Source organism: Dunckerocampus dactyliophorus, chromosome 6, assembly GCF_027744805.1.
Source record: "Dunckerocampus dactyliophorus isolate RoL2022-P2 chromosome 6, RoL_Ddac_1.1, whole genome shotgun sequence".
Lineage (NCBI taxonomy): Eukaryota > Metazoa > Chordata > Actinopteri > Syngnathiformes > Syngnathidae > Dunckerocampus > Dunckerocampus dactyliophorus.
This window is the reverse complement of record NC_072824.1, coordinates 21454814-21477477: the sequence shown is the minus strand read 5'-3', so window position 1 is coordinate 21477477 and position 22664 is coordinate 21454814. Positions and strand designations below refer to the sequence as shown.

The following is a 22664-nucleotide window of genomic DNA, read 5'->3' as shown; positions in this document are numbered from 1 at the left end:
TTTTTTTTTTTAAAGGCTCCACAACAGGCATTCAGAACGGCTTTGCCACTTTTAAACTAGGGATAGGCGTAATAATAATGGATTCATTGTTGACTCATTACTTTTTGAAGAAACAGAGGCACATGAAGGAGTGCACGACCAGCACAAGTGTAGTTGATTCAGTCTCGAATTCTTTACTGTTGAAAGAAGACCAACATGCCATCAGATGGACACTGTGGCATCACTTTTGAGCAGGATTATTCTGCTCAATACAACAATGGCATGGACACGGAAGTTCAGAGCATTCAGCAAGAGCTTCTCCTATTCCATTAAAAATAATCACAAAAATAAAAATGAGCTGTAAATGAACAGTTGGTCCAGGAAATGTAGCCAAATGCCTATCCCTAATATCAAAGCAAGGATTTGTCTGTGTAACACAAACAGTACGTGCAATATGAGATGCATAAGACACGTTTCAAAGCACTGATATGAAGTACAGTAAACATATACACTTACTTTCTCTATGAGAAAAACGTGTTGAAACACAAGAGTCCAACATTTACATTTCTGAAAACATTTCTTTCTCGTCATGCCCCTCAACACAAAAAAAGGTGCAATTGGACGCATTTTCCAGTGTATTGTGACAACAATTCCTCGTCAATACTTTTGTTTTTTTTTCTAGTCTAAACGCAGATGGTGCTATGATCAACTTGCAGAAAGCATGCTGCGCATTTTACTCCACACCTTTCTTGCACACTACAGGTGCAATTCAGTGGTTGGCTGAAGGTAAAGTCCCATCAGTAAACAAAGGTCAAAGGTGGAAACGTAGCACCAAGCAGACAACATATCTGAATGACCTTACTGATTGCTGGAGTGACAGGGCTGCACTGCATAATCCATAGGGAGATATGTTGTCTAGTTTTGTTACTTTATGAGTCGATATAAGTGTTTTTTCCACAGGTTCTGCATCATTAGGTTCATTATCTTGTCATGAGCTAACCTTGTTGGATGGATAATTGCGCTCCTTGTCTTTGATCAAGACCTGCTTCTAGCATCCTCCTGTGGATTGAAAATGCAAGAAAACAAGAGCTCTAAAGCAGGGCGTTGGACATGTTGCTGTTCTGCCAGCGTAGACAGGTGGTCTTTGAATGCTTGTACAGATGTGAGGATTGGCTGAAGCGCTTCCCACACTTGAGGCAAGCGTAGGGTTTCTCCCCCGTGTGGACCCGGATGTGTTTCTTGCAGTCGGTCAGCGTCAGAAATGTCTTACAGCAGATCTTACAGGCGTATTTGCGAGCGCCCTCCACGACCAAGACGTTGTGCTCCGACAAAGCCTTCTTGCACTTGGACAGGACATCTGCCGAGGCTCGGGTGAGCTGAGGCGGAAGAGATGTGGGCCTACTACCAGACATATCATATCCTGGGCTCTCACCAAGGAGCATGGGGCTTGCCAGGCTGGACGAGGAGGAGGCGGGATCCTGGAGAACGCCGCCCTCTTCCCTCCCCATGCTATTGGTCATCTTTGGGGCGATGCGTCTGAAGCCTGGGTAACCCAGAACGGTGGGGGTAGCTCCGCTAGCACTTCGCGTGGGTCGCCCGAGGGAATGTAGCCCCAGACTGGAGCGCTGAAAGTCCAAACCAAATGGATCAACCCCTCCACGCCCTCCATTACCACTATTCCCACTTCCTCTAGGGTGCCCAAAACTGTCATGTAGTGGGTGAAGGAAAAGGGTGTCGGCCTGTAGGTTATCTCCAAATTGAGTACGGCCTTCACTGCTGAGTGCATCTGACTGGAGCAGAGAGGATGGGGCAGAACTGGGAAGTCCAGAAGCCTCCTGTCTCAGCAAGAAATTATGAGCAACTGCATCCCCAGTAGTGGTGTTGGGAAGGTCATCCTCTCCACCAATCAAGCCACTATTGCCACTTCCAAAATTCTTTGGGCCAAGGAAGCTGGAAATACTGAAATCGGGTTTGCTGTTCAATCCGTTACTACACCTGAAACCTCCCCCACCTCCTCCCATGCTTGTCTTGAGGAGAAGCTGTGAGCTGGACTGTAGCAGCGAGTTAGAGCTGGGCTGCGGTTCTGAGGAAAAGCTGCGGTCATCACTGCTCTCTGGGCTCAGCTCCACCTTCTCCACCTCCCCCTGGCCCACAGGCTCGGCTGGGTCGCTGCCTTCAGCCTGCGATGTCACGTCACTGATTTCATCTGCCGGCTCGGGTGAACTTAGCGGCTCTTGTTTGACCAGCACCTGAGGAAAAGCAAGAAAGCAGTCTCATTTCAAATTTTGGAAAACGTGTCATGTAGCTACTTTACCTGGAGGGGAAAAAAACTACCGTCAAGATGAGAAAGCCGCTTACATTACTTCCATGATTTAAGAGAAAATGGACAACTGTGTTGTTTTGCTTGTGCAACTTGAAGGTTTAAATTATCTCACAACAGCCACAATAATAATAACATAATAATCCTAATAACACAGGTTGGGTCCATAACCCTCAAAAAGCTAAAACTCAACTCTGAACCTCCGTCGTCAGTTCCTGTTTCCCCGCCACTATGGCCCCTTGGGAAGACATTTACCGTGACACACACCAGTAGAAGTTTTATTTACGCTTGAAATGGCTTATTTACTCTTATTATGTCGACTATACTGGATAATACAAGTGAAAACCCATTTAAAGTCACCATTACAATTCACTGATGAGACAATAGCCACGGCATGAAGTACGCTGTCCAGAAAAATCTACAAGGAACTGTTAACGTATGAGTCTACGTTATCTAATTTATGTCTAATATGTCTTATTTTCTCGGACTATATCTACTATATTGGGTGTTACAAATATAAAAGTGGGTATGGGTGTTATTTCATGTCTAGAGAGCATGTCTAATAACGTTAAACAGGTTTTCTATGCCATGACTACGAAAATGTTCCATTTATTAATATTTAACCCTACTTTGCAGAAATTCACTTATCGCAGTCGGTTCTGGAACCAATTAACCGAGATAAACGTGGGACGACTGTATATTATTTTCAGAGGAAAGTATAGCTATACTGCTACACAAGCTTTACACTGACTACTCTAAGTTCTACCCAAGTTTCATTAGTATTGTCCCTGGAAAAGATATAATAAAATATATACATAATAACGTTTCTGTAAGAGTGAGTTCTAGACCAACAAAAGTTACCTTCTGTTCTTGTTCTTCTGCCTCTTCTTCTTCCTCACCTCCTGATTTTATCTTCACCCCTGTTCTGTTGCTCTGGGTTTCTCCATCTTCCATATCCTCCTCCTTGCCCACCCCTCCCTGCATTCTCCCCAAATCCTCCCCCTCGCAGCACCCACTATCTGACTGACTCGGCATCTGAGGATCGTCCTGTGGGGCGCCAAGTATGCCGGCATCCAACTTGGAATCATCCCCCATCTTGTGTGAGTCTGGCGAAAGAAGACCTCCTTCTTCTTGGTCTTCCGACAGTAATCCCAAATTCGGAGCAGAGGGCCGCTGCCTCAGCCTGGGTGTCTCTTCCGACATGGGACAGGGTTTACGCTTGTGGAAGCGGCGTATAGGGAAGGAGGCTCTCTGTTCCACCGCTCTGCTGCCCACTCTGTCCTCTTCCATCACACCTAAAGCAGAGCTCACCAAACTGAGGCCGAGCTGCTGCAGCAAGAAGGAGCGCTGCAACTTTGAGGTGGCGGAGTTTGCGGCCAAGTTAGCATTAGCCGCTAATGCAGGGTTCACTGCAATCTCTGCCGCCTGCTGCCTGTGCCTCTGCTGCTCCTGCTGTTGGCGGTGAGGGGGTGGTCTGTCACATGAAGGGGACATGGGCAAGGTGCGTGTGGTTAGGTAGTGTTTGCAGGCTTTGACTACATTGTTGAGGTGCAGGTGGGAGGCTGCGAGCAGGACATCCATTACGTTGCTCTCTCCTAGCATCAGGGTGGAGGTGTACATCATGTCCACCAGGGCGGCAAATGCCTCCGCTGTCACCACCTGCAAACACACACAATATATTTCATTTGGTCGTGTGCGCTATTCATGGCCATGAAGGTCCTTACCTCGCTGTCCAGCTGGATCATATTCATACTGGCATCTCCCTCTGTGACCGTGAACAAGGCTCTAAAGTGGGTGCTGCAGGCCGCCAGCACGGAGCGATGGGCCTTGAAATGTCGACTGCCCACAACGATGACACAATCACACAGCTGACCGTGCAGACGCTGATAATTCAGCTGCTGGAAGATCTGCTCAAAGTGGCCTGGGAAGTCCATTCTCCTGAGGACAATATCCAAACAGTTCATGGGTAAAAAAAACAAACAAAACAAAACCAGTAGCGGAGACAATCTGTTATAGTGTTCTAAAATAGTAATCTAATGCCATTGTTATTTCTGAAGAAAAGTGCAACATCCAAGTAAAACCACAAAAGGAATACTACGAGTACAATAATAGCGTGATTTGATGTGTGTGGGTCACAGGCACAGCATGTTTTTACCAGACAGGATGGGAATGGCAACATATTCTTCAATGCCATTGTAGAAACACAACAAAAACACAAGCGGTTTGGCTTGTTAGTATGTAAGTGACTAGAATGAGCGACGTAATCGTGTGTGACAACTTTGACCACGAGTATAATAAATGTCTTTGTATATTATTAGTCGAGTAAAATAACCACCCATGTAATTTGATATGCATTTACATTAAATTTGATGTCCTGTAGTTATTTGCAAAACTATTTTTTTTTAAAAAAAGGTCTAGCTTTTAATTTTTATTTTTATCATTGCTTCTGAATGTTTGCTGGTTCAGTCCTACCCACAGACCGCTCTGCGGTTTTGAGGGACGTACTGCAAAAACAGCAGTCAAAGATCCTCGACAGCAGTGGTCCTCCGCCAAACATCACCCAAATAATGTCAACTATTCAGTCTAACTAGAGAAATGTTCATCATTGCAGTACTTCCTCCGCTTTGCAAGAAGCACCATTGACGTGAATGCCTCAATGAAGTAGCAGTAGAAGATGGCTCGCAATTAAACAAATATGGAGCTGTCAACTATTAAAAAAAAAAAAAAGTAGACATTGAAAATTGGATTTTTAACACTGACTAGACTACAAAATATTAAGGACGTACTACAAAAATCCTCTATTGACAAGAGTGCTCTGTTGTTTTTAAGTTACAGTTTGTGTGTTTTTTTGGATAATGTAAAAAATGTACGCCACAATTTTGCCTCTGTTAGCGTACAATATGGTGCACGGCTTGTCATGTTATTAATACAGTGCGTGAGTTCAAATGTATTCTTAATGTATTTCTTACATCGTACATACATGTACATCGTGTCTTTGGGAACAGTCTTCACGAATGTGAGTGTTTTATGTTCATATTTTTGGCTTTCTGGAACAGATTACTTGGATATTTCTTATGAGAAAAATGTATTTGGTCAGCATTCGTTTTGGTTAAAGTCGGACCTTCTGGAAAGAATTAATGACCCTAACCAATGTTCCACTGTACTACAAAAACACTAATCAAAAGATCTGCTATATGACATTAGTGCTCTGGTGATTTTAGGAATCCATCCATCCATCCGTCCATTTTCTATGCCGCTTATCCTCACTAGGGTCACGTGGTATGCTGGAGCCCATCCCAGCTGACTTTGGGCGAGAGGCGAGGTACACCCTGGACTGGTCGCCTGTCAATCGCAGGGCACATATAGACAAACAAACAATCATTCACACTCACATTCATACCTGTGGACAATTTAGAGTCGCCAATTAAGCTAACATGTGATTTTAGGAATCTGCTGCAAAAAAGTTGGAAGTGAAATCTAGGGCCGGTCTGTTGTCATTCGTGGGACTAATTTAGCCCGCGGGCCGCCAGTTGCATAACACTGAACTATAAGGCGCTTTTACTGTTCTATTGTATATTGCTTGTACTGCATACTGCTTATACTGTTCTATTCTAATACTAACCACAACTTCCATCCATATAATACAAAATACAGCGTGTGTTGTACTCGGCAATAGCATAGCATGAATGCCACAATAAGTGTCATGAAAAGGGTTTAATAGCTAGCTCGTGAGTTCAATGCACAGGCAAAACCTCGCTTTAGCTAAATACACAGCGGACATTTCATGTTGTCGTGAAATACTAGAATAGTCAGAAGCTTATGAGACACAAAAAACCCAGCCGAATTCGGGCCCTGGCGACAAACTGAGGAGGCTAAAGTTAGCTGGCTAGTGACCAGCTAACAGCCAGCAAGATGATGGAGCTGAAGCATTTTAAGTCTGAATGGCATGACATTCTAAATCGGTAAGATAACTATGTTGTCAAATTTAAATATCGCCCAAGTTGGAGAAAATATTTACCTCCAGGATCCACGTCCCTTGGGGATGTACTTGTATCTGTGGCAGCCTGCCTTACGGGGTGGGCAATCTTCACTCTTGTCTTCAGGAGCGGTTAGTAGTTATGTCCCCAGGGGTCTCCAAAAATTAACACGATATAAGTGATAAAAGTGATAATTGCAGATGAAGGTAAATCTGAATGAAATGTGCTGTGATTTTACTAAATTGCCATACTCAGACAGATCTTCCAAGCAGACTCGCAGGGCGGCGCTGTTCTCACTGCTCAATCATGAGCGAGCGATCGCGAACGATCCGGCTCTTTGAGTCGTCTCTTTGAAGTGAATGAGGCTTTCTCGGCTGTTTTTCTGTGTGGACGCATAATGCCTATAACCTCGCTGAGGCGAATGCATGCAGTTCCATGATCCAACCGCTAAATGTCGCTCTGCATCTAGAACGAGGCTAATGTATTTAACTACTTCAGCACCAAATACGGAACATATATATACAATACCACATGAGTCAAACTCGAAATTTTAAAATAAAAAATATACTTTTAACGTCTTTCCCAATGCGCTCCTCAAGCAAGCTAGATGGAGAAACCTGCCCAAAGCGGAAGTACATCAACGGAAGCCTCACAGTCACAAGTAGGAACACAACACAAGACAGTAAATATGGCGGCCTCGTGTTCAGTAGTGTGCTGTGAGGAAGAGAGAGACTCGGATAAAGCAGTTATAGGTGACCATGTTGTATTCGCAGATAACATTTCTTGATGGTTGTTAAGTTCGAAAATGAGGACGAATGTAACTTTTTAATCAGGGAAAACATGCCTGTGAAATTCGCTCTTGTACTACAAGCCACATTTTTACATGATCTTAACACTGTGATTTACACCTGCTAACTATGTGTGTCTTAACAATTATGAATTAAGAATAGTGTAAAATATGTTTAGCACATGTGATATTTCTCTACTTTAGTTCGCTTTTCCAATGGCAACGTCCAAAACGGAGAGAAACTGGACTTCATCACGTACAAGAGCGTAGATCAGGTCAACCCCAGGAAAAAAAACAGACTGATGATGGTGAGAAACTCTTCTTCAATTCCTTCCTCTCATTCTTACTTGGCTGGTGGGCGATCAATCACTTGAAATATGTTGTTACCCAAGGTGGCTGAAACGGAAAGGATGTCCTATGTTGGGCAAAACTTTGGAGCGAGTTCTCTAAAATGCAACAGCCTCTGCAAGTAGGTGTTAATGTGTGCAGAATGTCCTTGCACATGTACAGCATCTCATTGTTGACATGTTGTTTATTTAGGTATTATGTTGGAGTGTTGAACAAGCACACCATGCAAATGGAACTGCATAATGCACAGCTCTTCAACATGCAACCTGTTGTATCAGGTAAGAGGAAAAAAATCTAATGTTAGTCATTTGGAACAAAGCATATCCCGAGTGCATATGTAGCCTGATTCTACCTTAGTGTAGATTTTGAATAGTTTTTACTTTATAAAAATGTATCTGTCCACCAGGAGAAACGGTGGTGACGGCCAACCCCAAAGACGCGGCTCAGACCTACAAAGAAAAAGTACCACAATTTGTCCTGTTTTTCCTGCAGAGGTCCTAGTCCTTACAAAACAGAAAGGCACATGCAAAGCTAACAAAAACATGAGCGGTTGCTTTTAAAAATCCAGTGCATTCTTCCATTCAGATGCACACCACATCAAAACTATCACTTATCTTACAGTAGGTAATATCCCTAGCTTGTTTTCATTTGTCAAATCTGTTTTGGTCTTCAATCCTCTGTCAAGGTTGACACTCTGATTGAGGCGTTTGGCACCAACAAACAGAAGAGAGCCCTGAGCTCGCGCAGGCTGAACCAGGTTGGCAGCGATATTCTGCACCAAGCTGTCGCAAAGGCTGCCAACACCGTCATCGATGAGAAAGGTCTGGAAGGTAAGCGTGTTTCACTACATTTATTTATTTGTAGAGCACCTGCCAAACTGTACACACTGCACATGCAACACAGCTCTCATGACCCTAATCTTTGGTCTTCATGAGTTTTCTTCCAACATTTTCTTCTCCCTGGCCAAAGCTTTGCAGCAGGAAGTGGCCGAGACTGAGTCGCAGGCAGAACTTGCTCTCCACCTTCCTCCCTGTAACATGGACGCAGACGTGCCTGAGAATGTCTACCCGTTGGATGAGCGTATCCTTATTCATTTTCTCTCTCTTATCCTGTTCAGGGTGATGGGTGAGTTGTAACATGTCCTTCAGTTGGCTCCAATTCCTTTGGGGATGATATACAGTGACAGTTGAGGGTGAATTTTTCCTTATAAGTAGCCACAGTCCTAAGTCCAGTGGACTTCAAGGCTTTGGAGCAGGCTGGTTCTAAGATGGCAGCATTCACTTCTGAGGAGCTGCAGAATATGAAAGACAGTGGAGGGTAGGACGACTAATTTTTTTTTGTTATTAAGTGGTAGAGTTCAGTTTAAACCTTGGTAGCAGCGTCTGCTACATAGTGTGACATCATAGCGCCGCAGCACCCAGGGCTATTCAACTTAATTTTCAGAAGACAAAGTGAACATATGTCATGAATAAATTAGTCAAGTAATACACTGAAACGGAAAACAAAAACACAAAATTGCTTATTTTTCATATGCTCATATGAAGCAAGGACCATACACAAACATGAATCTGCCTTGAACATAGATTATCTACTGAAGAGAAGCACTGATCCAGTGCAAAACAAATAATCAGAAATCATCTACATATCACAAGCACTGCTTCTGATGATAATTTAAGGACTCCTGCCAAAATGGTGACATTTTTTTCAGGAATTTGTGTAAATGTAAACAGAATGGGCTTATAGGTTGGTGTAATGTCATCTGCCAGTTGAACAGGCATGGTTTGACCTTTCAGTGGAGTCGACAAATACCAAGTTGACCTGAATAAAAGGTGCCCCGACCCTTCTTTTTCATCACCCATTTTTGGAATTTTTTTTTAACACAAACAAAAAAAAAAACATAGTATTTGGGATATATTTATTAGCAGCTTGACAGTTTGATAACTCTGCTTCATTGATCACCATTACCCTAAAATTACCATCATAATTCTTCCTCTCTTGTTTGCTAACTTTGAGACACTTTTTTCCCCTGTGGGTCTCTGTGCCATGTTTGCACCTCTCCAGGGCACTTGTGTGTGAGTGAGTGAGTGAGTGAGTGAGTGAGAGAGAGAAGCTCTGTCCTGCTTAGGGAGAAGTCACCACATATTGGTTTGCTTGTATAAATCTCTAGACTTCGACTATAAGACGGCTATTTTTTTCTGACTTTCTTTCTCATGAAAAAATACAGTCTTATGTTCAGGTCGTAATGTAAGAGGAAGGCAACTCAAAAAAAAAGTAAACCAGTGGAGGACATCCAGAATTTTGATTTTGTTCTTTTTTTTTTTAAATTAAAAAATATACATATAATCAGAATGTTTTGTCCCCCATTTTTACTGAACTGCTTGGGAGAAACAAAGCTAGAAGGGACACTTCATGTTGCATTCTGACCTTTTGTTGGTGCCTTCTTTTGCCCTCAGGGCTCTGTCTGTGATGAAGCACCTAGAGAGATTGCCCAGCGTCGGTGAAGCCCGTGACAAGATGGCATGCTGTGCCTTTTACCTTTCCCTGCTCATCAAACTATCACGACAGAAGAGCGTCAGCCGCAAGTGTCAGTCATCTCTCCTTTTACTGTTACACCTGTCAAAATCAGCACCATGTGCCACATTCTGATTGTTTATCTGTACAGTCGGCGTAGAGGAAGGCTGCCCTCGTACTGTGCAGACCAAGCTATTTAGGACATTCACAGTGGAGACCTTCAACAACGGAAAGTATGATGCTACCCTAGTGGGATTTACTTTCCCAAAATATACTGTTATCATTTTAATATTAGTTTAATTTTTCACATTAAAATGGTTTTAAATGTGGTTTAATATGGTTAAAGGAGCATTTCACACCACCTTTCAGGGTCCAGAACATGGTTTCGGCATCAATGCATGCCAAATTGGCAACATACTGCCTGGCTCTACTGCTCCACATGGGTCACATGACAGCTGACCTCACATTACTGCATCGGGACCTGGCAATCAGCGAGGCCAGGTAAGGATACTCACTAGCCATAAGGTTAGGCACACCTTCGCAATCTGTGAGCTAAAAGAAAAAGTATGCATTTATAAATACTGTAAATGCTCCAAATCCAATGAATGCCTCTATTCAATTTATCGCCAAGTCCCAAAAGACATTGGCATGAACAGTTCTGACTCGAGGTAACTTCTTGGTGTACTTTTAATTTGTTTTTTTATTGCATATATTTTTGTAAAATCTATTCATTTATATTTAGTTTTATATTTTGTTGAATACTAGAAACAAAAATACAATAAAAAAATTTTATTTTTAAAATCCATGACTTTGACATTCATTAGTTTATTTTCAAAAAATGTGTATGCAAGGTTAGAAACTAAAAAGTTTAACAATCTTTCATCTGGATAGCTATGTACAGTAAATTTAATGTGGAAAATCCAATTTAACACAATCGGATGCTATTACTGTATATATCTAATCAAATATCACAGTTTCAAGTTATAACTTATTTTAAAAAATCAAGATTCTCTATGAATTTACATTTACAGATGACAAATGTTCAAAACTTTGCTCGGCTAAGGTCTGTGCTCATTGAATGCTCTTGTTTAATGTGTGTGTTTATTGTAGTAACACGGAACATTAGTGTAGAACTGTATTGTCACACTGAGGCATTTCTAATATACTTTATTTGGCTACATGAGGAGCAAGAAACGGCTATACACCACTGCTACTCTTAAAGAGTACCTGATGTAACTCAATTGATTGTGGTCATCGAATTGTCTGCTATTGCAGGGTAGTCGAAGTTGCAAAGTCGATGGGGCTGACCCTGGCAAAGCCGCCCCGTACAAAGGAGACTGAGGCAGACCTCCACGACAAACACAAACAGGCCTCCCTTGTTCTCCCTCTGGTCAAATACCATCAGTTGGCGGAGAGACGGAAACGCAAGAAGATGCACTGACGACAAGAAAGTGCAGAATATATGGAAAAACTACCTGTAACTTCAGGCTTCATTGTGCTACAGCACGGGTGGGCAAACTTTGAATTGTTGGCCACAAAATTGTCCGGGGGGCCAGACTATGTATTTGATACACGCACACTGGTTTATAATTCCAACAGTCCACCTGGAATTATTTGCCTTATTTTATCTGTTAAAGTGCCATACAATCTGCTATATGTGCTTGTGTCCGTTTTTTCAGTAGCACTTTAAACACATCACACATCAAATAACAAAATTTAATTTTACAGTGTTTTCTTACTGAGTAAGACATGCGGAATGTACATGAATAAAGGATGTGTGATACAATTAACAACATCAACTATGAATGATAAAACATGGACTATTCAAGAGTATGTGAATGTCCCTCCTTTTTTATGTCTCAGTGCAGTGGGTAGGTTAAGTTGTTTGACTTGAGTTTGTTTGGCACCATGGGTGAGGTAGTTGGCTTGGTAGATGGCTGCATGTGAAAGCAATGAAAATGTTGTCTCAGATTGACTGACTCTTGTATGTTAAAACTTTAAATGAAATACTTTAGAAGCAACTGGTGGGCCAGATGTGGCCCCCAGGCCGTAGTTTACCTAGCCCTGTGCTACAGTCATGTTAGCCGTATAAACCATGTCTGCTCACTCCTGCCCCTCCATCAGAGCTTAACGTGCACCTCCAATAAAAAGCTAAGATGTCCAACAAGTCATGAAAGGAAATTGCCGAAAATACAGCTACACTGTATCACAGTGCTTCTGGAGAGAAATCTTTTTGCGCCCCCCCTCCCGATTTGAAATACTATTGAGAAACTGATATCTACATGTCTGTACTGTACAGACAGAACTCAAAAGTGAAACCAGCGAAATGTAACAAAATGGAGAGCAGTGAAACATACGAGCGTATTCAAACGTCAAATTGCATGCTCGGTATGACAAATCCATACATGTTGGTAGGTCTGCGCAAATAGTGAAAGTCCTCCTTGCCTCTCACACACCCCGACAGTTCACTGTCCCCCCTCAGGGGGAACCCGCCCCGCTATTGAGAAGCACTGGTAGCATAATGAAGCCTTTACTGTGACATTGTAAAGTGTCTAGCTGCTCAGTCTCGGAGCTGATGATGAATGCAGGATAAATATACAGTAACATACAATTATTAATTCCTGCAGTATCTATAAAATTCTACTAGGTAACAGTATCACACTGCATTATTTTAGTGATTAACTTCTTTGCACATTTACAACAGAATGTTAAAATGTTACTTACGACCTGTAGAGTAAACCAAGGTTCTATAAAAGTTTGAGACTGGAACAGATTGATTCACTTCATTTTATTTTATATTGAAAATGTGTTTTAAAATGAGAGAAACCAGAATCCAGTCTTTGTGCTTGACATTGGAGGTGCAATTTTACAAATCTTTCTTTGAGGCATGTTGAGGGCAGTGAGACGTCTATGTTCACTCTTGGCAAAGTCGCTGTAAAGGTTCATCATTAAGTGCTTATCACAGGATGGAGCAGAACATGCTGCCACTGTGGCAACCATTCTCCACCGTGGCGCTGATCCTGGTCGTCATAGAGATTCCCAGTCGGGAGGGATATTGGGAGGAGGATAGTCCTGAAGGTGAACTGCACAGTGGTCGAGGGGGTGGGTTATCCAGAATCCATGTAGGGACAGAGGTACAACTATGGAACAAAAGCAAAAAAATCTGGATCATTGCACATGCAGAGTTGAATACATCCCAGCACATTGTCGGTTGCTGAGTTACCTGCTATTATGTCTTAAAATACTGTTGTTGCGTAACACACAACTCTTGTTGCCAGGGTTCAGGTGTAAAAGACCTTTTTGGCTTTCTGGGTGACCCTGGAACAGCTGGTTATCAGAGACCACTGCTTTTACTGATCCCAGCACAGCAATACCACAACCCAGTGCTGGCTGGACACGGTTGTGAAGCACCTGTGGGCGACAATGAAAAAGTGACACGTTAGCAAACGTATCATTTACAGAAAAAAATAAAAGTGAGTACACTCCTCAGCAGGCATTTATATTACAGTATATCTAAAGAGACAATACTATAGAAAGCTTGTATAGCAGTATAGGTTTACTATCCATGCAGTTCTTGTCTACATAGCTGGTAACACAAGTGAGTAGCAAGATAATTGTGTCTTGCCTACAGTTAAGTATGGTCGTGGTAGCATCTTTGTATGGGGCTGCATGAGTGCTGCCGACACTGGGGAGCTGCAGTAAATCAAGAGGAAACGTAAAAAATTCTAGAAACTCCAAAAGTCTATTCATGCCGACACCGGGGAGCTGCGGTTAATCAAGAGGAAACGTAAAAAATTCTAGAAACTCCAAAAGTCTATTCAATTTACATTTAAAATCGCATTTAAAAGTAAGCTGTTGTAGCCTAAAAAAACAAGAAATGACCAAAAAAAGAACTGAATCATGAGATGTATTCCATTGTAACCTTCATGCATGTTCAAATAAAATTCAACCAAACCAAACCAATCTCACCTGTGCAAAAATTGTTGCCAATAAAACAAAGCCGAACAAAGTAGGCGTATATGCGGAGATGCTTTTTTATATTTAAAGAAAAAAAGAGTCTGCATCTCAGCTTTGTTATCAGTGACAAAGCGTATTATTAGTATGCATTAACTTTTTCTACTTACATTATGTTTTTTGCTAGTTTTTCTATTTTTGCTGTTTCTTTCAACTTCTTCATTTTTTCTAATTTTTCAAAGTCTTTATTTTCATAATATTTTGACTTTATTATTGTAAAATAACATTTACTGTAATTTTCCTAAAATTTCAACTTAATTCTTTGTTCTATTTCCCATGTCACAACTTTTTCCCATTTCGACGTCTTTCTAGTTCAGCTTTATACTCTTTTTTTTTCTGTTAATATTACGACTTTATTCTCTTAATATTTCGTTATTGTTGTTAAAAATTACTGCTTTTCCATTTTTACTGTTGTTTTTTTGGTTTACTAGTTAATTCATAGCTTTAAAATGTGCTGATGCATTTTGGACACCCGTTATGAAGCTTTCGAGGCTGTCTAGGCACCAACGGAATATAATAGACAGCACAAGAGGGCACGGTTTTGCATGAGTGCTGCTGGCACTGGGGAGCTGCGGTTCATGTACTATGACATTGTGAAGCAGAGAGTGATCCCCTGCCCTGGGCCACATGGAAGTTTTCCAACATGATAATAAGTCCAACACACCTCCAAGATGACAAGTACCTTGCTGAGGAAACTGATGGAGCGTTCAAGTATGTCTCCAGACCTGAACTGAACCCAATTGCGCACCTGCAGGGGAATGGAAAATCGGGGAGCACTAACATCCACCAGTTCCACCAGTGATGTCATCATGGAGGAGTGGATTCCAGCAACAACCTGTGCAGCTCTAGTGAATTCCATGCCCAAGAGGATGGCGGTTCTAGACAACAATGGTACTCTCACTAAATACTGACACAAAATTACTGTATAACCCTATACAAGCTGTACACTTATTACTCTCACCCTAAGTTAAATCCAAATGTATTTCTATAGTATTGTCCTTTGAGAAGATATACTAAAATGGGCGTATTCACTGTTGACATAATGACAAGTACACATTTTTAGAGATAACCACAAAATGTCACACCTTGACGTCACCGCTTCCAGACACTTGGATCCCATATCCGCTGTTTCCAACTACATCATTCTCCAGCATCTGCCCAGTTCCAGTGAAGCTGACCCCGTGGCCGTTGTTTTCATATATACCGTTACCTCGGAGCTCCGCGCGGCAGTCTTTGTCCACCGTAACGCCCCCTCTGATATTTTCAAGAATGCAGTTGGTCATCAGGCGGGTTAGCTGACTGCTTTGCAGCACGGCAATGCCGACTCCCCGGTTATGGTTTACAAGGTTGCCAAAAATGTTGAGTGGCTCACTGGTTTTCACATAGAGCCCAACAGCTACACAGAGGAAGTCAAAAACATTTTATACTGGGGGTGCAAGATTGTCTACATATACATACTGTATATGGTAATTTTATTACCTCCATTGAAGCTCATACAGTTGCTCTCCACCAGGGCCACACTGATAGAGCGGTGTGCCGAGTGACGCTCGTCCTCGCTGTCCAGATCGCTGTCCCACGCAAAGAGCTCCCCCTCCTCATGTAGGTTTTCCTGCTCTTCCCTGCCATCTTCCTCTACTACGCCCCTCCTGTCACCGCTATCGTCTCCACCGATCCCTTCGTGCCCTGGCCAGTTCCCATCCCTAACCTCGATGTTCTCCGGGTCCTTCCTGCAGAACACGGCCAGGCCGTACATGCAGTTGTGGGTGATGTAGTTTCCAATGAGCTGCGGGAGGCTGGATGACATAACCCACACACCGCAACCTTTGTTACCTAATCACACATAGAAGAAGATACACATAAAACATCTGCACACTTTTCAGACTGGCTGCTGCATTGAAATCCAACCCAGATATAACATACAGTAGACATGGTTTCCCTCAATGAGTCCACGGCCTCTCTCTCCCACAACAATGCCATCAGAGTAGCCCTGACAGATGTAGTTGTTCCTCAAGATCGGGTCACCTTCTCTACGGATGTCCACACCTCCCCACTGATTCTCCTTGATGACATTCTCTGGAATTAAAAAGTATGTGTTCCGTGTTTTGTGTTTCTTTGTGCGATACATTCAACTAAGCCCAAAATGATTAATACGCTATCAAAAAGTGATTTTTTTATTTTGTGAAATAGTATCCCTTTAAAAGTTGTCCGATAGAATAAGTGATATTGATAATTTTCCAAATGTATTCACATACAGTATACCGTATTCACCCAATATAAGACAACCTTGAATATAAACAATCACGATTTTCAAATCTGTTTTTAGAAAAATCTATATTTAAAAGACAAAAAAGCTATTTCTGAGCTGCTTGATAGTTGTTTGATGACTCTGCTTCATTGAACACCATTATCTTAAAAAAAAAAAAAGCATCAGAACTCCTCCTCTGTTGTTTGCCAAATAATCTTTGAGACACTTTTTTTTCCAGAATGTCTCACAGCTACATCTCTCCAGGTCACTGGAGTGTGTGAGCAATGAGAAGAAAAGCACCAGACCCTGAACAAAAGACCTCTTTTAAATTTGGAATAAATTGCTCAAGGAACTTCTTTACATCTTTTGGTGCTATCTTGTGTCATTTTCTTCCAGATGCTATCCATTCAGGAAATAAAAATTCACTTTAACTCAAAAGTTCATAATAGTATGAATAATTTTGGGCTTAATGTAAGTCAGAAAACATCTGAATGCTGGAGTCACCTGTTATCAACCCTCTGCCGTTCTCATTTATAGCGATCCCTGCTGCCTGCCCTTGGAAGATGTGATTCCCGCTAAGACAGAAAGTGAAATAAAGGAATGAGGTACTTGAAGAAAGTAAAATAAGTTGTAACTTTTGATTTATTATCGGACCATCCATCCATCCATCTTCAATGCCGCTTATCCTCACTAGGGTCGCGGGTATGCTGGAGCCTATCCCAGCTGACTTTGGGCGAGAGGCGGGGTACACCCTGGACTGGTCGTTATTATCGGACCTTTGGATTGAATTTTCTTCATCACACTAATCTGATACGCTTTTGTTCATTCTTTGTTATATTTCATAATATTATATGTATAACTATAGATATAGGTGTATATGTCTATACTGTAGATATAGGTGGTCTACTGTGATTGAGCACTGACAAAAAAGTTAGACATATTGATTGTATGTGTGATTATCTTTTGTAGACCTGAATGGAAATTGGGACTTGTTGCCAGAGGGGTGCCCATTCGCTCCTCAAACACTCCTGAGGTGTCCAGCGACAAGGTACACAACCCCCGCTCCTTTGTGTACAGACCCGCTTACTTTGACATCTCCAATAATACAGGTCATCATAATCCTGATACTGCAAAAGTGTATTTCTGGTCTTTTCATGCAAAATTGCCTGCATGCAGTGTTACTTACTTGAACGAAGCACTGAAACGCATTCAAAAGCCACTTTACTGACATGATGTATGATAATTAAAATAAAGGAAATCTGGCATCATCTCAGGCAATATCTTTGTGGAGGTGCACCTACCAGACAACAGGATTCCCACTGAAGAGGATGTACACGCCGGCTTCTTTGTTGTTATAGATCCGGTTGCTTCGAAGTGAGCCCTTTCCATTGCCAAGCACAACAACACCAGAGCGCAAGCCACTGTGTATTCTGTTACACTGAGAAATAAAACAAAAAAGAACAAGCAGATCAGTTACATTCAGAAATACACTGAAGTGTTTGGACCTAACAAGCCACATGTTATGTTCTTTTACAAGTCACGTGCTATACTCTTCTTAGCTTTCACACAATTACATATGTAAAACTGTCAACACTGCGGACATTTTTATTACAGGAACATATACAGTCATCCCTCGCCACTTTGCGGTTTGAACATTGCAGCCTCACTCTTGTATTTATTTTTCCCCCCCAATTCATTCATTAATGAATGATTGCGGTTTCATGGTTGACTACAGCCGATTATTAGTCAAAAAATATCCATATGTAAGCAAAGTCTACTCTACTCAAAGTCTATTCTTGGCCTAAATTAAGCATTTTCAAGCATAAAAATGGCTAAATGAACTAAAATACAAATACAGTGTAAGGCATTAAAAGACGATTAACTGTCGTATTCTACACTGGTCACTAGGTGTCACTAGTAACACACCCACCAGACTTGCTTCCCGAACCACAGGCTTTTATTTCAGGTTTGAATGATCTCACAACAGGCACAATAACAACAATAATAATTCTACTACCACTACTACTACTACTACTACTACTAATAATAATAATATAATAATAACAACTACAACAGCGGTTACTGTTGTGGCCATAATCCAGCTAAAACTCAACTATGAACCCCTGACGTCACTTCCTGTCCACAAGTCTGGAACACATTTATTGCAACACACACAAGCACAAGTCTTACTTGTGTCTTACATGGGTTATTTAATCTTATTAGGTCTACTATATTGGCTAATACATGTGTAAAGCTGACTATATACAGTATGTGTTATTTCATGCCTAGAGTGCTCTAATAATGTTAAAAGCCGTACGTAGAAGGTCGTAAACAGGTTTTCTTTGCTCTAACTGCAAAAATATTAGATTCATAAATAAGGAATCCTACTTCGCGGAAATTCAATTATCATGGTTGGGTCTGGAACAAATTAACTGCAATAAACGAGGGATTACTGTATTCGTATTAACAGTTACCACAATGATGGGGTTGGCGCCTTTCCTGATGTCCACCCCAGCCTCCCCGTTTGAGTGGATGTCGTTTTCAGCGATGAGTCCCTGAGCCGACAGACGCAGGAACACACCTGATGCTCGGCACTCGCACACCTCGTTCCGCCGCATCACTATCTGTAAAAGAGGTTAGTGAAAGAGAGCTCAGGTAAGAAGGTAAGGTTAGTTAATTATGATCTGAGCTACTTCCATTAATGACCATCAATTCTAATGTAAATGAAAAAGAAAGGCATTGTTGTGGAACTTCTGTAGTTTTGGCAAAAATATACCAATATACATAAGTCGCAAAAAGCAAAACAAACCACCATCATACGTGACACCAAATGAGCATATTTCTCAAGGCCTCAGCTCAGCAAAGAATTAATTCAGGCAGTGTGTTTTACTTTTTTCTTTGACTTTTTACAAGAATTGTTTAAAAATATGCAGCAATATAAGCAGTTAAACTCTAGCAGTCTCTTAATTCTTTTTTCCAGTGTGATCGTGTGTCTTCACTTGCTGTCATAGTAGTGTTTTGTTATTTTTTTTCCATGTGTTATACTTGTGTGACAACAAATGGCAAAACAAAATAGATGCGTGAGGCATTAATAATCATTTTCTCAAGTATACTTTTAGACTTGTATGATAATTAATGTTAAAAAACTACTTTTAAAATTGCCTGTACAGTTTAGAAAGTTTATATGACGGTGACATGTTGACACTGGAACAGATTATTTCTATTTTCAATACTGTATTCCTATTGGATAAAGTTCAAAATACAAACAAGTTGGAGGCCAGCTCGTATCCTGTAACAAATTATGTTCAACCTAAGACTTATTGTACTTACTATAGAGTTCTGGATGCATCTAACCCCATAGTTCAGACAGCGGAAAACATTGTCCTCCAGTCGAGCTTGTCCATAATTAGACAAATGGACTCCTCCCTTTCCCTCCCTGAAGAGACAACGCCGGACGATGCAGCCGAGAGTGGACGACACAAACATCTGAGCCTCGGGGTCCCGCTCAAGTTCCTGCTGAATAGTGAGGGGTTCCGGATTCGCACATGGGGGATTTGGGGAGGAGGCTGATGGCAAGGAGCCATCTGGACGTGCCTTCAGTAAGTGGGACAGGCCATGGTTGTCATATGGGATTTTGTAATCCAGTGTTAATAGGTTTTTAGTTCTTTCTCCATCCTTGCTCCCCTCCTCTTCACCATCGCTCCAGCAATTGTTGATCACTGTTCCCTGCCCTGCTGCTTCCACTTCGTCTTCCCTCCGCCAGTCCTCTATACGTATCTGCTCCTTTTTAATAGCAGCATCAGAACTACTTGTGGAATTCCGTCTATGGGGGCTGATTTTAATAACCTCACACGGTGAGAATGTCCTAGCCAGGGCGGCCATATATTTACAAGCCCAGTTCTTTTCAGACACCGGCGGACCTTCCACAGTCACAGAAGCTGTGTCACTGCCTGAGAAATCACAGCTGTCCAGTAAGCTGAGGGCCACGCCAAGCAAGTGCACTGAGCTGCCCTTTGAGAAGGAGCAAAAGCGAGCCTGGCAAGTCCCAGGCCCGCGGACCTGTAGCTGAGCCCCCTCAAAGTTACAGTTGTCAAGTTGGACATGACCCCATGATGTCTAGAATACAAGGACAAAAAAAAAACAGACACATTAGACATACACATGCTACAGAAGTCCACTACAAGGAAAGTAACAAAATATGGTGAACAAAAAACTAAAAAGACTATTACAAGACATGTATACACCCACCTCTTCACAGAGGACAGCTTTATGTAAAAAGCTGTTGCTGTTAAAAAGCAACAAGTGCACAATTGCACTTCTTGGAGCCAAACAGTCAGAGACAGGTGTGGTAACACAGCTTATGAGCATTACAGATGCAGACCCAAACCATGATGGCTAGGTTTTGGCCAACAAACGTCCAATACACTATTCGATCTCACTAGTCGAAAAATACTACATAATATAGAACCTTTAACAAAGGTGATGTGCAAGGAAATGTAATGATTTTTCCAAAATTTTATAGAACCACTATTTTCTAGTCAGATCATGCAGATGTACCTAACATTGAATATGTTTGATCATGCCTGATGATAATAAATCCAAAGATGACTCCTTACCTTGTAGACCACAGTGGAGAACCAAGGTGGCATGAAGACCAGATTACACAACCTGGCAGTTGGACACTGCTGCTCCAGGCACACTAGGACGGCCACCTCACCCAGTGGGCCCAGTCCAACCAACTCCACAGGCACTTTCAGGGCCACCTCTGCCTGCTCCTCATACACCCCAGGATGGAGAACCAATCGATCATAAGGCCCCGCCACCCCAAGAGCTCCTCTCAGGGTCTCAAACTCAAACCCGGCTCCCACATGCCAAACCTTGCGGTCTTTCCTGCGCCTAAATAAAAGCAAGCAGGCGGACGACTGGTGCTCGGGTCCGTTTTGAGTCCAGGTGCGGGTGGCCAGGGCGTGCTGCTTCAGGGCCTCCCTCCACGACGGGGGCTCCAAGTTAGGCTGACTGGGCCAGTTGGGGTGTCGGCACTCGGGGCTGCCGAGGCACAGCTGCCTCCAGCGGGTATTATCCAGGGAGAGGACCAGCTCCCTCCAGGCGCGACATACCTGGCAGCAGCGGCCCAGGTCGGCGAGAGGCAGGTAGGCTAAAATAACCCTCCACAACTCCACTGGGAGGCTGCCCACCTCCATGACAGCAGGGCCGGGCTGGCACACCTGGAGACACACGCGTCAACAGGAGACCGTTAGCGTCAAGTCGGCGAGACAAATGCGCAGATATTGTAACATTAAAAATGTATTCTGGATAAATGTGATTGTTTACATGGAAAGAAAAGACACTAATATTTGATTATTTATCTGATGCTAATCGAGCGACTAAGCTAGCAAGCTAGTTAAGAGTCAACCGCGCTAACTAAACTTAACATCATGTCATCTGTTAAGAAAGTCAATCCCTACCTTTTATTTCACCGCTTAGCCATATTTTCACCCAAATTATCGAGTCAACATGCCGGAGCAAGCCGTCCCCGTGAGGACTTGAGTCCACAGATGCTTTGTAGAGTTCAAAACAAAGCAAGCAGGCTGTTGATGCGCCATGCTAGCAGAGTTGAGAAGACAAGAATGAGTCCTCCTACTCATTGGAGACGAGTCACTCTCCCAGGATAAAGTGTCGATCACAACACGGCGTCAGCGTCATCTTCCGCTTTATGATGTTCACCAAGCACGAAAGATGCTATAGCACAGTATGTCACTGCAGCCAACGTTTATTATTACATAATGTGATGCTACATGATTGTTGTTAGCGTTCTGTACCACTATCAAAGATAGCCGGTATTCATTACAGTTCATTGCCGCTTGTTGTATTTTATGACAATTTTGGTGAAAAGAGGGGGAAAATACAGTTGTTAGGTAAAGAATTGAGTGTATTGAATGCGTTTTTATTACTTAAGAATTGCGTGGTTTAATGAAAAGAAAAAACATACTGTACTTATTACTGAGTAAAAATGAAAACTGAACACAGAAAAAGTGTAATTTACTAACACATCTACAATTAAATAGGCATGTTTTTTTTTTTTTTTTTTAGAATATAACTTACTCTCACATTCATCTAAAGCTCTGACCTCAGGGGAAAACTTTATTTAAAACATCTGCATGTCCGCCCAGCACCAACAATTTTAGCATATCAAAATGTAGAGCAAAAGTATGGAATGGATTGAGCAAGGAACTCTAACAAGGCATATAAGATCTGTTTTTCCATACTTATCGTTTTGGACACGTTGAATTGTGCAAGTGTAAACGTAATACTCATTTATGTAAATTTGATAAGCATGTTCAAAATAAAGATAAGATGAAAAGTGAAATACAGTACAGCCCAAAAGTTTGGACACACCTTCTCATTCAATGCGTTTTCTTTATTTCCATGACTATTTACATTGTAGATTCTCAAAACTAGAAATGTGGAATAATGTACTTAAAA

The 22664-nt window shown here is 42.0% G+C and overlaps 3 protein-coding genes across 3 annotated transcripts; 1 reads left to right on the top strand and 2 right to left on the bottom strand.

The window, feature by feature from the left end:
- Window positions 1-148: 148 nt before the first annotated feature.
- On the bottom strand, window positions 149-6902 carry LOC129182169 (zinc finger and BTB domain-containing protein 5). Its single transcript, XM_054777939.1, has 5 exons — window positions 6528-6902; window positions 6318-6431; window positions 4024-4237; window positions 3161-3958; window positions 149-2228 (listed from the first exon to the last, which is right to left on the bottom strand). Exons 3-5 carry the CDS (start codon window positions 4231-4233, stop codon window positions 1071-1073), a joined length of 2166 nt encoding a protein of 721 aa, XP_054633914.1. The 5' UTR covers window positions 4234-4237; window positions 6318-6431; window positions 6528-6902; the 3' UTR covers window positions 149-1070.
- Window positions 6903-6918: 16 nt separating this feature from the next.
- Window positions 6919-14487, top strand: polr1e (RNA polymerase I subunit E). Its single transcript, XM_054777941.1, has 12 exons — window positions 6919-7028; window positions 7268-7371; window positions 7456-7532; window positions 7604-7689; window positions 7818-7873; window positions 8097-8241; window positions 8381-8491; window positions 8632-8728; window positions 9865-9995; window positions 10074-10155; window positions 10292-10423; window positions 11198-14487. The coding sequence occupies exons 1-12, from the start codon at window positions 6965-6967 to the stop codon at window positions 11361-11363; spliced, it is 1251 nt and encodes a 416-aa protein (XP_054633916.1). The 5' UTR covers window positions 6919-6964; the 3' UTR covers window positions 11364-14487.
- On the bottom strand, window positions 11090-21910 carry fbxo10 (F-box protein 10). The gene is made up of 11 exons (XM_054777936.1): window positions 21647-21910; window positions 20798-21406; window positions 19512-20297; window positions 18656-18805; window positions 17483-17619; window positions 16686-16756; window positions 15857-16009; window positions 15416-15766; window positions 15022-15332; window positions 13146-13333; window positions 11090-13062 (listed from the first exon to the last, which is right to left on the bottom strand). Exons 2-11 carry the CDS (start codon window positions 21380-21382, stop codon window positions 12882-12884), a joined length of 2913 nt encoding a protein of 970 aa, XP_054633911.1. The 5' UTR covers window positions 21383-21406; window positions 21647-21910; the 3' UTR covers window positions 11090-12881.
- Window positions 21911-22664: the final 754 nt, after the last annotated feature.